At 40.6% G+C, this 17,661-nt stretch overlaps 1 protein-coding gene across 1 annotated transcript in view; it reads left to right on the top strand.

Annotated features, from left to right (window-relative positions):
- Positions 1-17,661, top strand: part of Su(dx) (WW domain containing E3 ubiquitin protein ligase suppressor of deltex) — a 279,179-nt gene that overhangs the window by 10,853 nt on the left and 250,665 nt on the right. The window contains exons 2-3 of the mRNA XM_080282428.1: positions 5,908-5,983; positions 17,139-17,283. Coding sequence (XP_080138554.1) covers positions 5,935-5,983; positions 17,139-17,283 — 194 coding nt within the window. The 5' untranslated portion in view covers positions 5,908-5,934. The remainder of the gene's footprint in view (positions 1-5,907; positions 5,984-17,138; positions 17,284-17,661) is intronic.

Below are 17,661 nucleotides of genomic sequence, written 5' to 3'. Positions count from 1 at the left end.
GCCCAAGAGCGGTTTATAGCTCACCTAAGCCCAAAAATAAAATTTGAAAATCATTAGATATAAATCTGGAAAACAGACTTAGTAAACTGTACCCCAAAGTGACAATGTTCACTTTATGTATGACTAAAACACGTTAATGGAAGTCTAAAAACAGTTTATAAATGAACCTAAAGACAAATTTAAGTCTAAAATATCATCAAAATCAGTTAAAAACAAAAACATCGTTAAACTGGAATTTGGCCATCATTAGGCGGGATTGGGTGGTATTTCTACCTCCATCGCCAAACTGGGGTATCGCATATAGGGGTATTGTTTCTCAGGGTCTGCCTGTATTGCCACCAACTTAAATGACAGGACCAACCTGCCTAGCCCGGGGCTTCTTCACTCCTCATGGGGCGGCTTAGGGTTGGATGATGGATGGAAGGATATATATCTATCTGTCTATCTATCTATCTATCTATCTATGAGTGTGTGTGTGTGTGTGTGTGTAGTGATCCCTCAATTATCCTGACGCTCATTATCCAGATGCCGGACCTTAACTCTGTTAAACCGTTATCCGAATTTACTTTCTATTATCCAGACGTAAAAGTGCCCAAGAACTTCGGCTGGCCAGCCGACATGTTCAGACATTCAGTATCATGGCCGCTGGGCTCGAGCCATGAGCGGTTAGTAGTCTGTAACCCACAACCAGAGCTAAAATGTCCATCTGCCCTTGTACTGAATGGTCAGAATTGTGTGCTTGTCCTATCACTCCCAACGAACCCCCAGCACCCGAGTAATACAACTGTAACCTGCAAGGCGTGTCAAAATGTCCATGTGCATTTCCCACTGAATATATCACATGGCCACGGGAGCTAAGTGTTTCCCAACGGCCACCTCCATCGGCTACAGTGGCTGTCCGCCTCTCTACCAAAGGTTGAACATCCCCCGGTCACAGTGCGTTGTGTTTCTGCATGGCCACTCGGCCCCCTTTCTTTCCCTCCTCCATACCCTCCCGGCTCCCCCCTCACTCTCTCAGTCCTTACCCTCTTCCATGGTGATAGCATTGACTCATGAGTTTTCAGAGTTTTTTGCGATTTATTTGACCACCATTGGTCACATGGAAATTCCGAGATGACAATGAGAAAGCTCATGAAATTCTGCTTGAAGACATATCTATCTTTCTATCTATAGCCCGACGCCCTAATCCTGCAAAGGGTGGCCGCAGACAAAATGCCTCTAAGTCGCTCTGTCACCCACCATTTGACTGCCCTCCCCCAACACCCCCCCCCCTGCCTCATATACCTCTCAACTCCATCCCTCCACCTCATCCTCGGTCTACCCCTCCCTCTCCCTCCCTCCACCTCACCTACATACACCCTCTTAGTCAGTCTTTCATTCTCCATTCTCTCCACATGTCCAAACCTCCTCAGTATATTTCTCCTAATTTTCTCAATCACACGCACATCCACCCCACAACGTTCCTTCACTTCTTCATTCGTCAACCTGTCCCTCCATGTCACTCCACATGCTCCTCTCAAGTAACTCATTTCTACTGCTCTCACTCTTGACTTGTTCCCCTCTTGCAGGGTCCACACCTCGCTTCCATACGTCAGGGTAGGGATCACAATACTGTCATGCAGTGACTTCTTAACTTCCATACTCACCTCTCTATTCCTCATCACTGCTTTCAGTGAACCAACAACCTTCCTTCCCTGCTGTACCCTTTCCTGCACTTCATCCCCCGAAGTTCCATCCTTACTCATCACACTACCCAAGTACTGTACTTAAATGCACTCACATTCTCCATATCCTCACCATCCAACCTTACTGTACATTGTGACTTCATTCCTTTCAAACACCATAACTTTACTTTTGTTTACATTAACTTTCAGCTTCCTCCTCCTACACACTGTCCCAAATTCATTCACCAAACCTTGCAACTCCCATTCATCTTCACTCAACAATACTGTATCATCAGCAAACAGCAACACTGGAATCATCCAAATCTCACCCTCATTCATCAGAGCCACCCCCACATCCACTGCCCTACCTACTCCTCCTTTACAACCCCATCCATGTATATATTAAACAGCCATGGAGACATCACACAACCCTGTTTCAGTCCCACATTGAGATCAAAGAACTCACTCAGCTCACCAGCCACTCGCACTGTAGCCGTAGCTCCTTCGTACATACTCTTCACGGCACTCAGCAGTTTCCCCTCTGCTCCATATATTCTTAATACCTTCCACATACCTTGCCTATCTATTCTGTCATAAGCTTTCTCCAAGTCCATGAAGGCAGCATACACTTTATTTCCCTTCTCTAGATACTTCTCCAATAAACATCTTAGAAAAAATATCTGATCTACATACCCTTTTCCCTTCCTAAATTCCCCTTGTTCTTCTCCAACTAGCTCCTCTGTCATATGCCTAACCCTGTCAGTGAATATTCTGCCATATATTTTACCAGTCACACTAAGAAGGCAAATACCCCTATGGTTACCACATACTTCTCTCTCCCCTTTTCCTTTGTTTAAAGGAACAATTATACATGATTTCCAGTCCTCTGGAACCCTTCCCTCTTCCCAAGCCAATCTACACAACTTCCATATCCACTCCACAACAATCTCACCCCCATACATCAGCATTTCACCATCAATTCCTGGGGCCTTTCCCAACTTGATCTTCTTCAGTGCTTCCACTACTTCTGTCCTACTGATCTCTTCCTCCCTCCTCTCATCTCTTTTCCCAGCCATTCCCCAACCACTTATACTCGCACTGCTGTCACTCTCTACATTCAACAAATCTTCAGAGTGCTCCTTCCATCTCCTCAATATCTCTCTCTTCTCCACCAACAATCTATTATTTCTATCTTTCACTCCCCTACTTTTTCCCATTTTACACTGCCTTACTTTCTTTACCTCCTTCCAGAACAATTTCTTACTCTCCTTCCATTTCACACTCAGATTCCTCCCAAACTCTTCATCCACTTTCTTCTTACTCTCCTTCACCAGTCTCTTCACCTCCCTTCTCCTGCTCACATATACCTCTCTCTTCTCTCTCTCATCTTCTCCCCTACCTCTACTCGCTAACCATTCACTATATGCCTTCTTCTTTTGTTCTACAGCTCGTTTCACCTCATCATTCCACCATGCTGTCCCTTGCATCTCCTCATTCCACAAACCACCTCACACGCTGCGCCTATCTCTTCCGTGAGTATCTTACAGACATCTTCCACCCCTTCCATCTGCTATAGCTCATACCTTCCCAATCTTTCTTCCACTATGCTCTTATACTCTGCCATTTTCTCACTGTCTTGTAACTTCTCCACTCTTCTCACAGGAGCTGTTTCCTCCTGTCTTCCCCTTCGTCTCCTCAACCATTTTCTTTGCAGCTTTACCTTGACCATCACTAAGTGATGGTCCGAGACTCCATTCCCCCACCCTCTCCAAATTCTTGCATCCAACACTTGTCTTCTCATTCGCTCATCCACATACACATAGTCTATCATTGCCTTTCGTTCAGTAAGTTCACCATCCATCCTTCTCATTACTCTCCATGTATACCGGTGGATCATCTTATGCCGAAAGTAGGTGTTGGCTTTAACCCCTTACCAGCACAGATGTCCACCAATGCACTACAATTCCCATCTGCTTCAGCTGGCACACCCCACTGACCAACCACTCCATCCACTCGTCCATTCCCAACTTTGCCATTCATGTCTCCAATCAAAAGCACTCTCTCGCTCCTCTCAGATTTGTCCATACATGCTTCTACTCTCACCCAAAACTCATCTTTCACTCTTGCCACTCGGTCCTCTGTCGAAGCATACACACACACAATCGCCCACGCTTGTATACCTACTTTCATCCTCACCCATACAATCCTTGCACCCACTGTTCCATACTCTCTTATATTCTCCTTCCACTTCTTGCTTATCATCAGACATACTCCCTCTCTTGCCCTCTCATTCTCATTGACTCCCGCACATATACCTAAACCATATTCCCACTCCCTCACCCTTTCACCTTGCCATTTAGTTTCAGTCAGTCCACATATATCCACTTATGTATCCTCAAGTACCTGAACAATCTCTCTCTCTCTCTTGCACTTCATCATTCACTCCTCTCACATTCCATGTCCCCACCCTCAGAATGTCCTTTGTCTGTTCCGTAGTCGTCAACTAATGGTTCGTCCTGGTCCGAGGCACTTTATTTGCTTGTTTAGTTAGTTCTTTTTACAGGGTGGGATACTAACGCACCACCAAGACATATACAGTACTTAACTCTTGGAAGTTGTTGGCAAAATTTTTTTATTAGCTTATAGTATAAACACCAGTGAAGATGATGGTATACCATTTATACCAATATAACCAATTTGCAGTGGCATATTTGGCCAAGGAATTTTTTTTTGAGCCTCGGGAGCAATCACTCGTCACAGACAACAGATTTTCAAACCGTCGTCAGTTTTTTTGTGGATTTTTGTTGGTTATGCATTGTTTCATGATGTTTAACATTACTATGGATAATCCTATGTGTGTGTTTCGATGTTTAAAAATGGCACATTGACCTAAAAACAGTGCCAAAATTAGGAGGGGTACTCTACATACGGTTGTGTATAGTTTTTTTTTTTTTTTTTTTTTTTTTTTTTTTTTTTTGTGGTATTCTTGGTGTTTCGCATTACTTTGGATATTCCTCTGTGTGTTTTGATGTCTAAATATGGTAGATTGACCTGAAAACTGCCAAAATTAGGAGGGGTACTGTACATACAGTCATCTATAGGTTGGGCATTTTTTGGTTTTTGGTGTTTTTTTCTTGGTTTTCTTAGTGTTTAGCATTACTTTGGATATTCCTATGTGTGTTTTAATGTCTAAATATGGTAGATTGACATGAAAACAGTGCCAAAATTAGGAGGGGTACTGTACATACAGTTGTGTATAGGTACCTGGGTAGTGTGATGAGTAATGATGTGAGTTTAGAGGGTGAAATGCTTGAAAGGGTACAACAAGGAAGAAAGGCTGTTTGTTCTTTGAAAGCAATGATAAGAAAGAGGGAAGTGAGCATGGAAAGAAAAAGTCGCTGCATGGCAATATTGTGCTACCATCTGTAACGTATGGAAGCAAAGCTTGGACCATATTGGAAGGACACAAGTCAAGCGTGAGAGCAGTGGAAATGAGTTATTTAAGAGGAGCATGTGGAGTTACATGGAAAGGCAGTTTTACAAATGAGGAAGTGAAGGAGCATTGTGGTGTGTATGTGGATGTGGTAGAAAGCGTTAGGAGAAATACATTGAGGTGGTTTGGTGGTGTGGAGAGGATGGAGAGCGAGAGGCTAACAAGAAGAGTGTATGTGAGGGAGGTGGATGGGGGGGAATGGAGGGGAAGGTCAAGGATGAGATGGAGGGATGGAATGGAGAGGTATGTGATAGAGGGGGGGATGACCTGGGAGCAGGGCAGTGTAATGGTGGGGGACCGGGCAACGTGGAGGCGATTTGTTTGTGGCTACCCTTTATGAAAATAAGGTGTCTGGCAATATATATATATATATATATATATATATATATATATATACATAATAGTTGGTGTGATTATTTGTAAGTACAGTGCTGGTATTGTATGTTACAGTACAAAAGTAATATAAAGAAATCATTGATATACTGGGATAAATGCCAGTGAGAATTACATCAGCTTTGGCCCCTCACGGCATATCCTGACCACTTAGTAAAGAACCATGGCGTGCTATGTTAAAAATGTTCCTGTGTTGATCAACGGCTTTGTGGTGAAAAACATGCTAAGGTAAAGTGTGCTAAATGAAGCTTTACTGCTGCAGAGTAACTTCCTATTGAAATATTCCACATAGAAGTTTAAGAGTTGCGGAAGCCATTATTGACTATTAATCTGTAGTGGTTTTTCTTTTTATCACAGAGTATGATGGTAGGCCGATAAAAGAGAATGTCTGAAGCAGTCAGTGCCAGTCATCTTCACCAGCTGAGTGTTGCAGGTTAGTTTTTTTTTTTTTTTTTTTTTTTTTTTTTTTTTTTTAAACTTACCAGGTATGGTATCTGTTATATCTTATGAAGCAGTTATGCCTTGCAGTCAGGTAGCAGGGTTGAGTACATCGAGTTTTTGGAACATTACCTAAATTGTACTGATGGAATATGTACCAGTAAATCTGCTGCTAACGTATACCGACTAGTATGTCATTTCATAGCATTGACCCAGAGTGGGGTAAAATGGTCAGTAGTGAGTGATACTATGAATGTGATGAATTTACTGTAGGGAGCATTTTCATAAATTAATCTATACTTAGGACCTCATGATCACTATCCTATTCCAATTTTTTGTCCAAAAAATGGAATGGTTTTGTTTATTAATTCATTCATTCATTCATTAACCCCTTAACCACGGGGCGTCACTTTCGTGACGCTTGGGAGCAAGGGATCATACCGCGGGACGTCACTTTTGTGATTCTGTGTTATTTTTAATTCGCCTGGGCTTTCAAGTGGTGGCTTGTATTATCTATCAGTACTGCCAATGTCCAACACTAGTCAGCACTCCTAATCTCATCGGTACTCCCATCCATTGTTGACAGTTTAGCCATTTCTCCCCGTTCTTGACTCCCCTCCCTACCTCCCCTCCATTACCCTCTCCTCTCGCCTGCCCGGCTGTGCTGTGCTAAGTAAATCCTCCCTGGAATTTTCCACCGATTTCATCCATTGAAATAAGCCCTGTGCCCTATTCTTATACCAAATAATATATACAAAAAAGAAATAAGGTAAGTGATAGTGCCATACACCTGGAATTTGTAAATTATCACCTGACAACACCTCACGTGCACTTGTTTGCTAATTTTCGCTGTTTATTTCCCCTTGAAATATGCCGAATCATCTATTCTCATAATAAAAATATATACAGTATAAGAATGGAAGGGAGAAGCCTAAGTGATATTTACATTCACCTGGAACTACCTAATTTACAAGTAAAAGTCCCATTATTCGGCATCTATGGGACCGGGATGATGCCGAGAAATTGGATTTGCCGAATAATAAAAAATCTACCCTCTCAGTACCTTAAATATATTGGTGAACACTGTCATCACCACTTATGGTATTACAACTGTGTTTGGAGAGAGTACTGTATACTGTACTATACTGCAATCAATACAGTACTATACCTGAATCTGAAATATATATATATACAGTATATATATATATATATATATATATATATATATATATACATATATATATATATATATATATACAGTATATATATATATATATATATATATATATGCAGTAATCCCTCATTATGCGATGGGGTTCCGTTCCTGAAAACCCCATCGTAAAGCAGTCCATCGTATAGTAATCCCATTATAACATGGAGTCAATGGGGATACGTTCCCAGACGTGCCTAAACTCTCACATACACACACCTTAGCACTCACATACATGAAATATCCTTATGTTTAAACATTTAAAGTAACACATTAATAGTGAATAAAGAGAAAAAAACATGAAAACTACAGTATACAGTAGTTCTTACCTTTACTGAAGCAAGCAAGGGTTGTTTATGTGGTTCCTAGACAATTCTCCATGAAGTCAACAATTCGCCATCATAATATGGACGTTCCCCGTCAGGACAATTCCCCATCATTCTATAAATATACTGTATATATATATATATATATATATATATATATATATATATATGTGTGTGTGTGTGTGTGTGTGTGTGTGTGTGTTTTTATGTGACCGACTCTGGGCATAGGCTTCACAGCCTGCTTTCAAGGCCCAGTAGTCCTCCTACATACCACACACCTTTACATGTCACCACTTCGGCGCTAACACCCACCATCCATACTGAATACATGCTAGGGCTGTCTCATACAGAACTGGTGTATTGGTATTAGCGGGGGTATTTTTACGACATGTTGGCAGACCTTCTGGTAGATTAGTAAAGTCTGATTTTTCTGAAATTCAAATCCTTAAACTGTTCCCTGCCTCAGTGGGATTTGAACCCGGGTCCGTCAGGACTGCAGGCCAACTCTCTACCAATTGAGCCACCGCCTCCCCCTATACAGTAAAATCTCAAATTTTCAAATTTTGATGGACATACGTACCAAAAAACCGCATCTAAATTCAAAACATCGAAATTTAAACTGAACTTCTTATAGGAAAAATCAATTTGGGTCCAGGGCCTCCCAACTTCACCACGTAAAATCATTATTTTTTTTCCCCCACACTCCCTGTAAACTTTATGAACTATAAATGTGGTTAAGTAACTGTAGGTCTGCACTGTATTGCCATACTGTACTGTAGTGTAGAATACAGCAAAATTTGTTACAGTTTGTCAGTATCCTGTCACAGTTTTTCTTACAGTAGTTACAGCACACTGTACAGTACTAACCTTAGGTTATGGAATATTATCACTTGACTGGCTGGTGTTGGTGGTGTGTGGCAGGGTTGGACCACTTAGTTGAAGTAGCCTCCTCTGTGGATTTTCAAAATGAAAATCATCCTTGAGTATCTGGACATCTGCAGTGTCAACATCTTCCTCCTCACCCTCTTGGATGGTTATATCTTGCAACACCCTAGTAATTGGCCTGAAGAAGGTGATGATCTTTGACTGTTTCTGCTTATGAAGCCCGTGACAGCATCGAAATTCGCGATTTTGCATCGAAAAGTGAGGTAGGCAGACCACTCCAAAATGCATCTAAATTCGAATAATCAAATTCTAAACTGTCGAAATTTGAGATTTTACTGTATATATATATAAATATGCACATATATATATATATAATACAGTATATATATATATATATATATATATATATATATATATATATATATGTATATACAGCGAATCCTTGAAATACGAAAGGGATAGGGGCCAAAAAAAACTCGTAATCCGAAATTTCGTATATCGGAATGATTTTCCCCATTGAAATATACTGTACATATAAAGGGGGGGATGCGTTCCAGGACCCCATTGGACCCCCCACTTAAACTTAACCCCTCCTATTTAGAAGTATGCAGTACACATATACAGTACTATACTATTGTACAGACATAAAAACAAATAAAACATACAACAAATTACTGTAGTACTAGTACACTTTACAGTTAAATATAGACCTGTGCTGTGGCTGGAGATTCGTGTCGATATGGAGCTAAGTCACATGGTGGGACCCTATTGCTCCTCTGGTACTTCCTCAACTGGTGCAGGTGTTTCTGAAGCTGTTGATGGTTCAATTTCCTCTCCAGAGTCAGAGTATGGTGCTGTTTCTTCTTGGCAGCTGGTTCTTCGGATGCTGGAGATGACGCAGGGTGCTTGGGAGACATGACAAAAATACGAAACGAGGAAGAACAGTGAAAACTGTGTTACGTACAGCGAAGCTGAGAGGAGAGGACGGATGTGACTCAACTGAGAAGCGCGCGAAAATGTGTTTACCAGAGAGGGGTTAGTTCGTTTTCTTGCCACAAGCAAGCACGGCGCTGTGCAGCGTGCCCATTTTGAATTTTTTGTATTTCCTCTCGTATTGTTTTCGTACCATCGAGACAGATACTTTCGTATTGTGGAATTTGTCCTACATTCTTCGCTTTCGTACCATCGGAAATTCATACATCGAGTTTTCGTATTTCGAGGACTCACCGTATACAGTAATCCCTTGTTATACGATGGGGTTCCGTTCCTGAAAACCCCATCGTATAGCGATCCATCTTATAGCAAGCCCATTATGACATGGAGTCAACGGTGATATGTATCCAGACCTGCCTAAACTCTCACATACACACATCTTAGCACTCATATACATGAAATATCCTTATGTTTAAACATTTAAAGTAACACATTAATAGTGAATAAGGAGGAAAAAAACATGGAAACTACAGTATACAGTAGTTCTTACCTTTACTGAAGCAAGTAGGATTGTTGATGTGGTTCCTAGACAATTCGCTGTGAAGTCGACAGTTCACTGTCAAAATATGGACGATTCCCCGTCAGGACAATTCCCCGTCATTCTATAAATATGCTTATTATTGATTATTTGATACTTTTATAAGTAATTTTAAGGGGGATCTATCAAGATGCTTTAATAAGTAATTTTCAGGGGGATCTATCAAGATACTTTAATAAGTAATTTTCAGGGGGATCTATCAAGATTCTTTAATAAGTAATTTTCAGGGGGATCTATCAAAGTCTATGTTTATTCAATAACGTAGGCTTTGGATGTGATTTATAAGTTGCACTTTTACACAATAATTGTTTCTACCTTGCTGTAGTTGACTTTGAATTATATTCTGGCATCACCTGTAGCTATCGTCATTAATTTCCATTGGTTCTACAACATCCTGGGTATATTTTAAAATGATTTTGAAGAGGTACAAGTACAGTATTCAAAAACCAGTGTACGATCTAAATAAACTGATATGTAAATAAATGACGGGGAATCATCTGGACGGCGAAAAGTCCTGATGGCGAATTGTCTTGTTATTGTTGTGATGGTGAATTTACTTGATGGCAAATTGTCCCGAAACCTTTATATAGACGTAATATGAAGATTGTTCATATACAGTAATTCCGAAGTATGTTGATCGTTCACTTTAGGTCATTAGGCATTTATGTAAATGCCAATGTCTCGTATGTAGCCTTATGTTAAGATGAACGATCGTAAATCACCTGATTCACGTTTCAATATATTTATATTTTTTCAGGTAATACCCATTATTTGATGCCATATTTTACATTTATTATAAAAACAATAAACCACCATCACTTTTATAACTCATGTAATTAGAAAACTAGTGTACAAGTAAGCCCTTAATTCTCGCGAGGGTTACGTTCCCAGACCCTTCGTGTATGTGGTAAATTCGTGTATATGTTCTGCCCTTGTGTGCACATAATTACGCATGTCTACTAAGTATATTACATATGAATAATACTGTTTATGCACTACATACACCTTATAAACTAGCATAAAATATGAAAAACAACAAAAATGTAAGAAATTTAACACTGAAACCTGACAAGCACAAGCGTAGGTGGAGACACTTCAGCAGTCTGGTGCACAAGCCCTCACTGCCTCCCATATGCTACATTCTGCCTTCTTTATTGTCCAAACAGTTGACTCATTCACCCCAAACACACAGTTCCTAGCCAGTTCACAGGTGTAGGTGGAGACACTTCAGCACAGTCAGGTGCACTAACCCTCACTGCCTCCCGTATGCTACGTTCTGCCTTCTTTATTGTAAGAACAGTTGACTCACCCCAAACACACGGTTCCAAGACAATTCACCACGAAGTCAATTCACCATCAAAACATGGACGATTTCCTGTCATTCTATAAATATACTTGTTATTGATTAATTAATACTTTAATAACTAATTTTCAGGGGGATTTTATAACTCATATAAGTAAAAAACTAGTGTACTGTACTTACTAAATAAACTGGTATGTAAATAAATGACGGGGAATCGTCCTGACAGAGAATTGTCGCCGACATTCCTCCCTTAAGTTTGTCCAGCACTTTAACTTTCTCTGTCAGCAACATCACTTTACTAGTCCGTTTTGGTGTGTTACCACATGCATCACTAGCACTATGCTTAGGCCCCATGTTGGGAGACAAGGCAAGCAATCACTGGAAAGCAGAAAAATAAGCCACAAATAACGATTCACTGGTCATGCATGGTTCGACCGTCAGATTCAAACTGACTGTGTGCCGTGTGGAGCGTGGTAGACCAACCTCCCACACACACACACACACACACACACACACATATATGTATGCACATGGGCAGCAGGTAGGCATTTTTATATTTTATATATTTCTCATGTATATTACAATTATTTTTTTGAATATTATAATTTTGTTTTAATTATTGTACAAAAAATTCGTGGATAACCGAAATCGCGTGAAAAAAGTTCGCGTGAATTAAGGGCTTACCTGTACATGCTAAATAAACTGATGTGTAAATAAATGGCGGGGAATTGTCCTGACGGCGAAATGACTCGACGGTGACTTGTCCTGACTCTGAGGCTAAAGGACAGTAAGGGCCTCACAGCCCTCACACATCACTGTCAGAACTGGCTGGCCGGACAGGGCTTGCTGGCTAATGAGGCTGGACCGGTGGATGAGTGTGTGTTGTCCAGTGCCAACCGTGTGGGGACGTTTGCGTAGCGTTCACACATTTTCTGTTCACTGAGCCACAGATGATCCATTGTTGTAGCAAATCGTTCCCATCATATAGTGAGCGTAGGGTACTAAAATGTCAACGTTGTATAGGCGAAATATCGTATAAAGAGGCATCGTATAACGAGGGGTTACTGTATGTATATATATATATATATATATATATATATATATATATATATATACAGTGGGTTCTCTAATTTTGATGGGCATGGGTACCTAAAAATCACCACGAAATTCAAATAATCGAAATTTAAACTGAACTTCTTGTGGGAAAAATTAGTTTGGGTCTGGGGCCTCCGAACCTAACTACTTAAAATCATGATTTTTTGCCCACACCCCCTGTAAACTTTATGAACTATAGTTGTGGTTAATATTTTTTTTTTTTTTTAGTTGTGGTTAAGTAACTGTACTGCATTGTATTCCCATACTGTCAGCAATTGTATACTTGGTGTATTTCTGCCCTTTTCTGTATTGCCATTTCTCCTTTGGCTGCGAAGATTTAGAGGTGCCAGGCTGCTCTTGTCCATTACCACTGCCACCCGAAGAACCACTCTTGCTTGCCATCTTGAAACAAGTTGCAACAAAAATACAAAGAAAATACATAAAACTTTGCAGTGAGATGCATGTCCACACGTGGAAGGTACAGGCTGGAAGTGTGGCACTTGGCTGTAGAGGGCTGGCTGCCGGCAGGACAGTCGCAAGATGGCCGCCGACAATTGAATGTCACCTTGCACATGGCTTGTTGTTGTTGGTGCCTACTCCCATCCGGGAGCTCTTGTCTTTAACAAACGTGACTTTTTTTTTTTCTCAGTCTCTTGTTCATTTCTGTGTTGCTCCCTTTATTCATAATTACTGTACTTCTCTTCATTTCAGTACTCTTCCTACTGTATTTGCTAACACCTGTAATTCATTTTGTTTCAGTATTTCTATTATTTATTCTTTTCCTTTAATTTCTCTTGTTATATCTTTGAGTTAGTAAAGTATTGATTTATTAATAATACTGGAAGTATATTTTTAGAATGACGGGAATAGTCCAGGGTGCAAATTGTTCTGATGGGAAATTGTCCATGTTTTGACAGGGAATTACCGGACGGTGAATTGACTTGATGGTGAATTGTCTCGGAACCTTATCATTGTGTGCTCCACATATGAATAAATGATGTTGATTTTCATTCTCTTCTTGACACATGTCACATACAATATTAGGTTAGGCTCATACTTTTTCTTATAATTTTCCTTCACTTCTATCATTTTGGTTCACATCAAAAATATTATCTTTGCTTGTTTTGGTTGGAGTCTGGCCCTGAGAGCACATGTCACACAATATTAGGTTAGGCTCATACTTTTTCTTATAATTTTCCTTCACTTCTAGCATTTTGGTTCGCATCAAAAATATTATCTTTGCTTGTTCTCGTTGGAGTCTGGCCCTGAGAGCATCGAAATATGCAACTTTGTATCGAAAAGTAAGGTAGGCAGACCATTCCAAAATCTATCTCTATCTATCTACCTATAGCCCGATGCCCTAATCCCGCAAAGGGTGGCCGCAGACAAAACAACTCCAAGTCGTTCTGTCACCCACCATTTGACTACCCTCCCCCCAACTCATCCCCCCCTCCCTCATATACCTCTCAACTCCATCCCTCCGTCTCATCCTCGGTCTGCCCCTCCCTCCCCCTCCTTCCACCTCTCCTACATACACCCTCTTAGTCAGTCTTTCATTCTCCATTCTCTCCACATGTTCAAACCACTCCAGTGTATTTCTCCTAATCTTCTCAACCACATCCACATCCACCCCACAACGTTCCTTCACTTCTTCATTCGTCAACCTGTCACTCCACATGCTCCTCTCAAGTAACTCATTTACACTGCTCTCACTATTCCAAAATGCATCAAAATTTGATTCATCGAATTCTAAATTGTCGAAATTCGAGAATCCACTGTATATGTACATATATTATATATGTATATATACTGTACATATCTATATCTGTATGTACAGTACTTCTTTGATTTTCCCTGGAATGATTATTGCTTCCATGGCCGGGAGCCATCTGAGTGTGCATTGCGCATTACGGAGGTTATTCTCTTGTGCATGGAAGCATACATTCCTTTCTCATATCCTTTGACTAATGCAAGAAAGCCTTGGTTTAATCACGCTTGTTCTAATGCTGTCTGCAACAAGGAGAGGGCGTATAAAAGGTACCAGAACCAACCCACCCTTGAATCACATCTTGCTTATGTTTCTGCCCGGAATCATGCTAAGTCTGTTCTTCGCACTGCTAAAAATAATTTCATCCGTACTAAATGCTCTCAACTCTCCAACGCAAAGCTTCCCGCTCCTTCTGGCACCTTGCCAAAAACCTTTCTAACAACTTTACCTCATCATCCTTTCCTCCTCTTTTCTATTATGATGGTTCTGTAGCTATTTCTTCTACTGATAAAGCAGATCTCTTCACTCAGACTTTCTCCCTTGATTCCACCTTAGACGAATCCGGTGCTCTTTTTCCATCACTTTCCCTCCTCTGACTTCCTCATGGCTGACATTAAAATTTCTTCAGCTGATGTATTTTCTGCTATCACTGGCCTTAATATTAACAAGGGATATGGGCCTGATGGGGTCCCTCCTGTTGTCCTCGAGAACTGTGCTTCTGTGCTTACACCCTGCCTAGGTAAACTCTTTCGCCTTTGTTTGTCAACTTGTACCTCTCCTTCTTGCTGAAAGTTTATTCTCATTCAGCCAGTCCCAAAGAAGGGTGACCATTCTCAACTCTCTAACTATCATCCAATTGCTTTAACATCCTTTATCTCAAAAGTTTTCGAGTCAATTCTTAACAGAAAAATTTTAAAGCATCTTTCCTATCACAACCTTCTTTCTGATCGTCAGTATGGGTTCTGTCAGGGACGCTCCACTGGCGATCTTCTTACCTACCTTTCAGACTCCTGGTTATCCTCCTTTTGGGACTTTGGCAAAAGCTTTGCCATTGCACTTTACACCTCAAAGGCTTTCGATTGAGTCTGGCATAATTCTTTATTTTCCAAACTGCCCTCTTACAGTTTCTATCTTTCTATCTATGCCTTCATCTCTAGCTTCCTTTCTGGTCGTTCTGTAGCCACTGTTGTAGACGGCCATTGTTCTTCTCCTAGATCTATTAACAGTGGTGTTCCTCAGGGCTCTGTCCTATCACCAACTCTCTTCCTTCTATTCATCAATGACCTTCTAAGCTGTACATCTAACCCTATCCACTCGTACGCTGATGATTCCACCCTTGACCTTTCCATTCAGTTCCCACAACGTCCATCTCAGCAGTTGCTTCAGCTGACGAGGGATGAAGCTGTGGCACACCTAATTTCTGACTTGGCTCGTATCTCTGACTGGGGTAAAAATAATCTTGTTGTTTTTAATGCATCAGAAACTTAGTTTTTAAACCTATCAACCTGACAGAATCTTCCACAGGAGTACCCACTAATGTTTAATAATATCCAGCTCAATCCTGCATCATTCTTGAACATGTTTGGGGTTTCATTCACTCGGGACTTATCTTGGAAAGATCATGTTGCATCTTTTGTAAAATCTGCTTCCAAGAGATTAGGTGTGCTAAGCCAACTCCATACCTTCTTTGCCCCTGCACAGTTGTTGACTTTATACATGGGTTCTGTTCGCCCCTGTTGAGAGTACAGCTCTCATGTATGGGGAGGGTCCCCACATACAGCTTTTCTCAGTAGGATGGAGTCAAAGGCCTTTCATCTCATCAATTCTCCTTCTCTTACTGGCTCCCTTCAACCTCTGTCTCTTCGCCACACTGTTGCATCTTAATCTCTTTTCTCTCTCTACTTCAGTGGTCACTGCTCCTCTGAACTGTCTGCTTGCATCCCTCCACCTCTATGACGGGCGTGTAGCACCCATCTAGCAACAAACTCTCATCCCTTTTCTGTCAAACTCTCTAATGCAAGAGTCAGCCATTACTCCCAGTCCATCATTTATGCAACAGGTCAACTCTGGAACTGTCTCCCCCTCTCTGTATTTCCTACTTCCTATGAATTCCAGTCTTTCAAACGCAGTGTGTCCAGGCATCTCAAAATGAACGGATCTTGAATTTGGCTCTCTCTCTCTCTTTTTTTTTTTTTTTTTTTTTTTTTTTGAAGGAACGATTAGCGAGCCCCTGGCCTCTGGTTCCTTCTTTTAAAAAAAAAAAAAAAAAAAAAAAAAAAAAGACTCAATGATATACGTATATGTGAAGCTACAGAACGTGGTGAAAGTTTCTTTGGCCTATCTGATGGAGCCAGGATTGTGGGCTTGAATGATGAGTGAATGGAAGTGAGGCAAACATAGGCTGTCTGGACGTTGCTGCTCTTCACCTTGCCTCGGGGTGGGAAAGGAGGTCCGGATGATGATGATGATGAATGAAGTTGCAAGATAAGGGAAAAGAATTTATGCATCCATGCTGAAGAGAATAACCTCTGTAATGCACGAGGTATACTCAGATTGCTCTCGGCCATGGAAGCAATATTCATTCTCAGGAAAATCAAAGAAGTCCTGCTTGAGGGCCTTCCAATCAGCAGCTCCAAAGTCCCACAGCCACTGCATCTTGGGAGGGTCCACAGGAGCTTTTTTTTTTTTTTTTTTTTTTTTTTTTTTTTTTTTAAGCATATATAAATCCATTTTTTCTTTGATTTTTTCTTTTTTTTAATACTGTAGATCCTCATTAATCAAGATGTGTGTATGATGAGATAGTAATACTAACCATAGTTTTTAATTGTACTTGCTATGTGTTGAAAATGGTGATGATTCACAGCTTAAAAATGACTAGAACCACAGTGTTGTTATTGAGAAAAATTTGACCAACATTTATTGTGATACTTGTTCTTTTGTTTGCCGTTTTCTTTAGCATAAGCCAGCATAAGTTTTGCTGTTAATTAATCAGTACATGTAACTAATTTTTTCATCTTTTTCTTTTTTAATAGCTGTAAGTGCAGATCTATCTGGCATTAGCACCATCTTCACCAAGCCCTCTGCTTATGTTGAAATTTTGGTGGATGGGGTGCAGCAAAAGAAAACCCAGCATGTCAAACACAACGCTCACCCCAAGTGGAATGAAACTGTCACTGTGTAAGTATATGAAGTGATTTTGTCAAGTGACTTGTGTTTGGAAGATAATTTTAATTGTACGGTACACTGTTTTGTGAGGTAGTACCAAATTCCAATTACTCACATGTTGCACTAATTGTGAGTACATACCATAAATGCTCTTCTGGAAGATGGTCTCCAGGACATTTCAGCCCATTGTTTTGAAATAAACATGTAGCTTTTCATATGGTATGTGTATCTCCACTCGATGATGATTTTGACGCAGCTGTACACTCTAGTGGTAGGTGGTGGCAACCATCATCCACTCACTTGATGTAGTGCTGCATACTTCTTTCTTAGCCTTCATCATTCTTTTTCTGTGCCTGCCCTCCTCTCTTCCAATTTTTCCCATCTTTCCTG

The sequence above is a fragment of the Coenobita brevimanus genome, chromosome 93 (assembly GCF_032717465.1).
Source record: "Coenobita brevimanus isolate Jiangsu-jjx chromosome 93, ASM3271746v2, whole genome shotgun sequence".
Classification (NCBI taxonomy): Eukaryota; Metazoa; Arthropoda; class Malacostraca; order Decapoda; family Coenobitidae; genus Coenobita; species Coenobita brevimanus.
The sequence above is the reverse complement of the archived record's forward strand: the minus strand, read 5'-3'. Positions and strand labels throughout refer to the sequence as shown.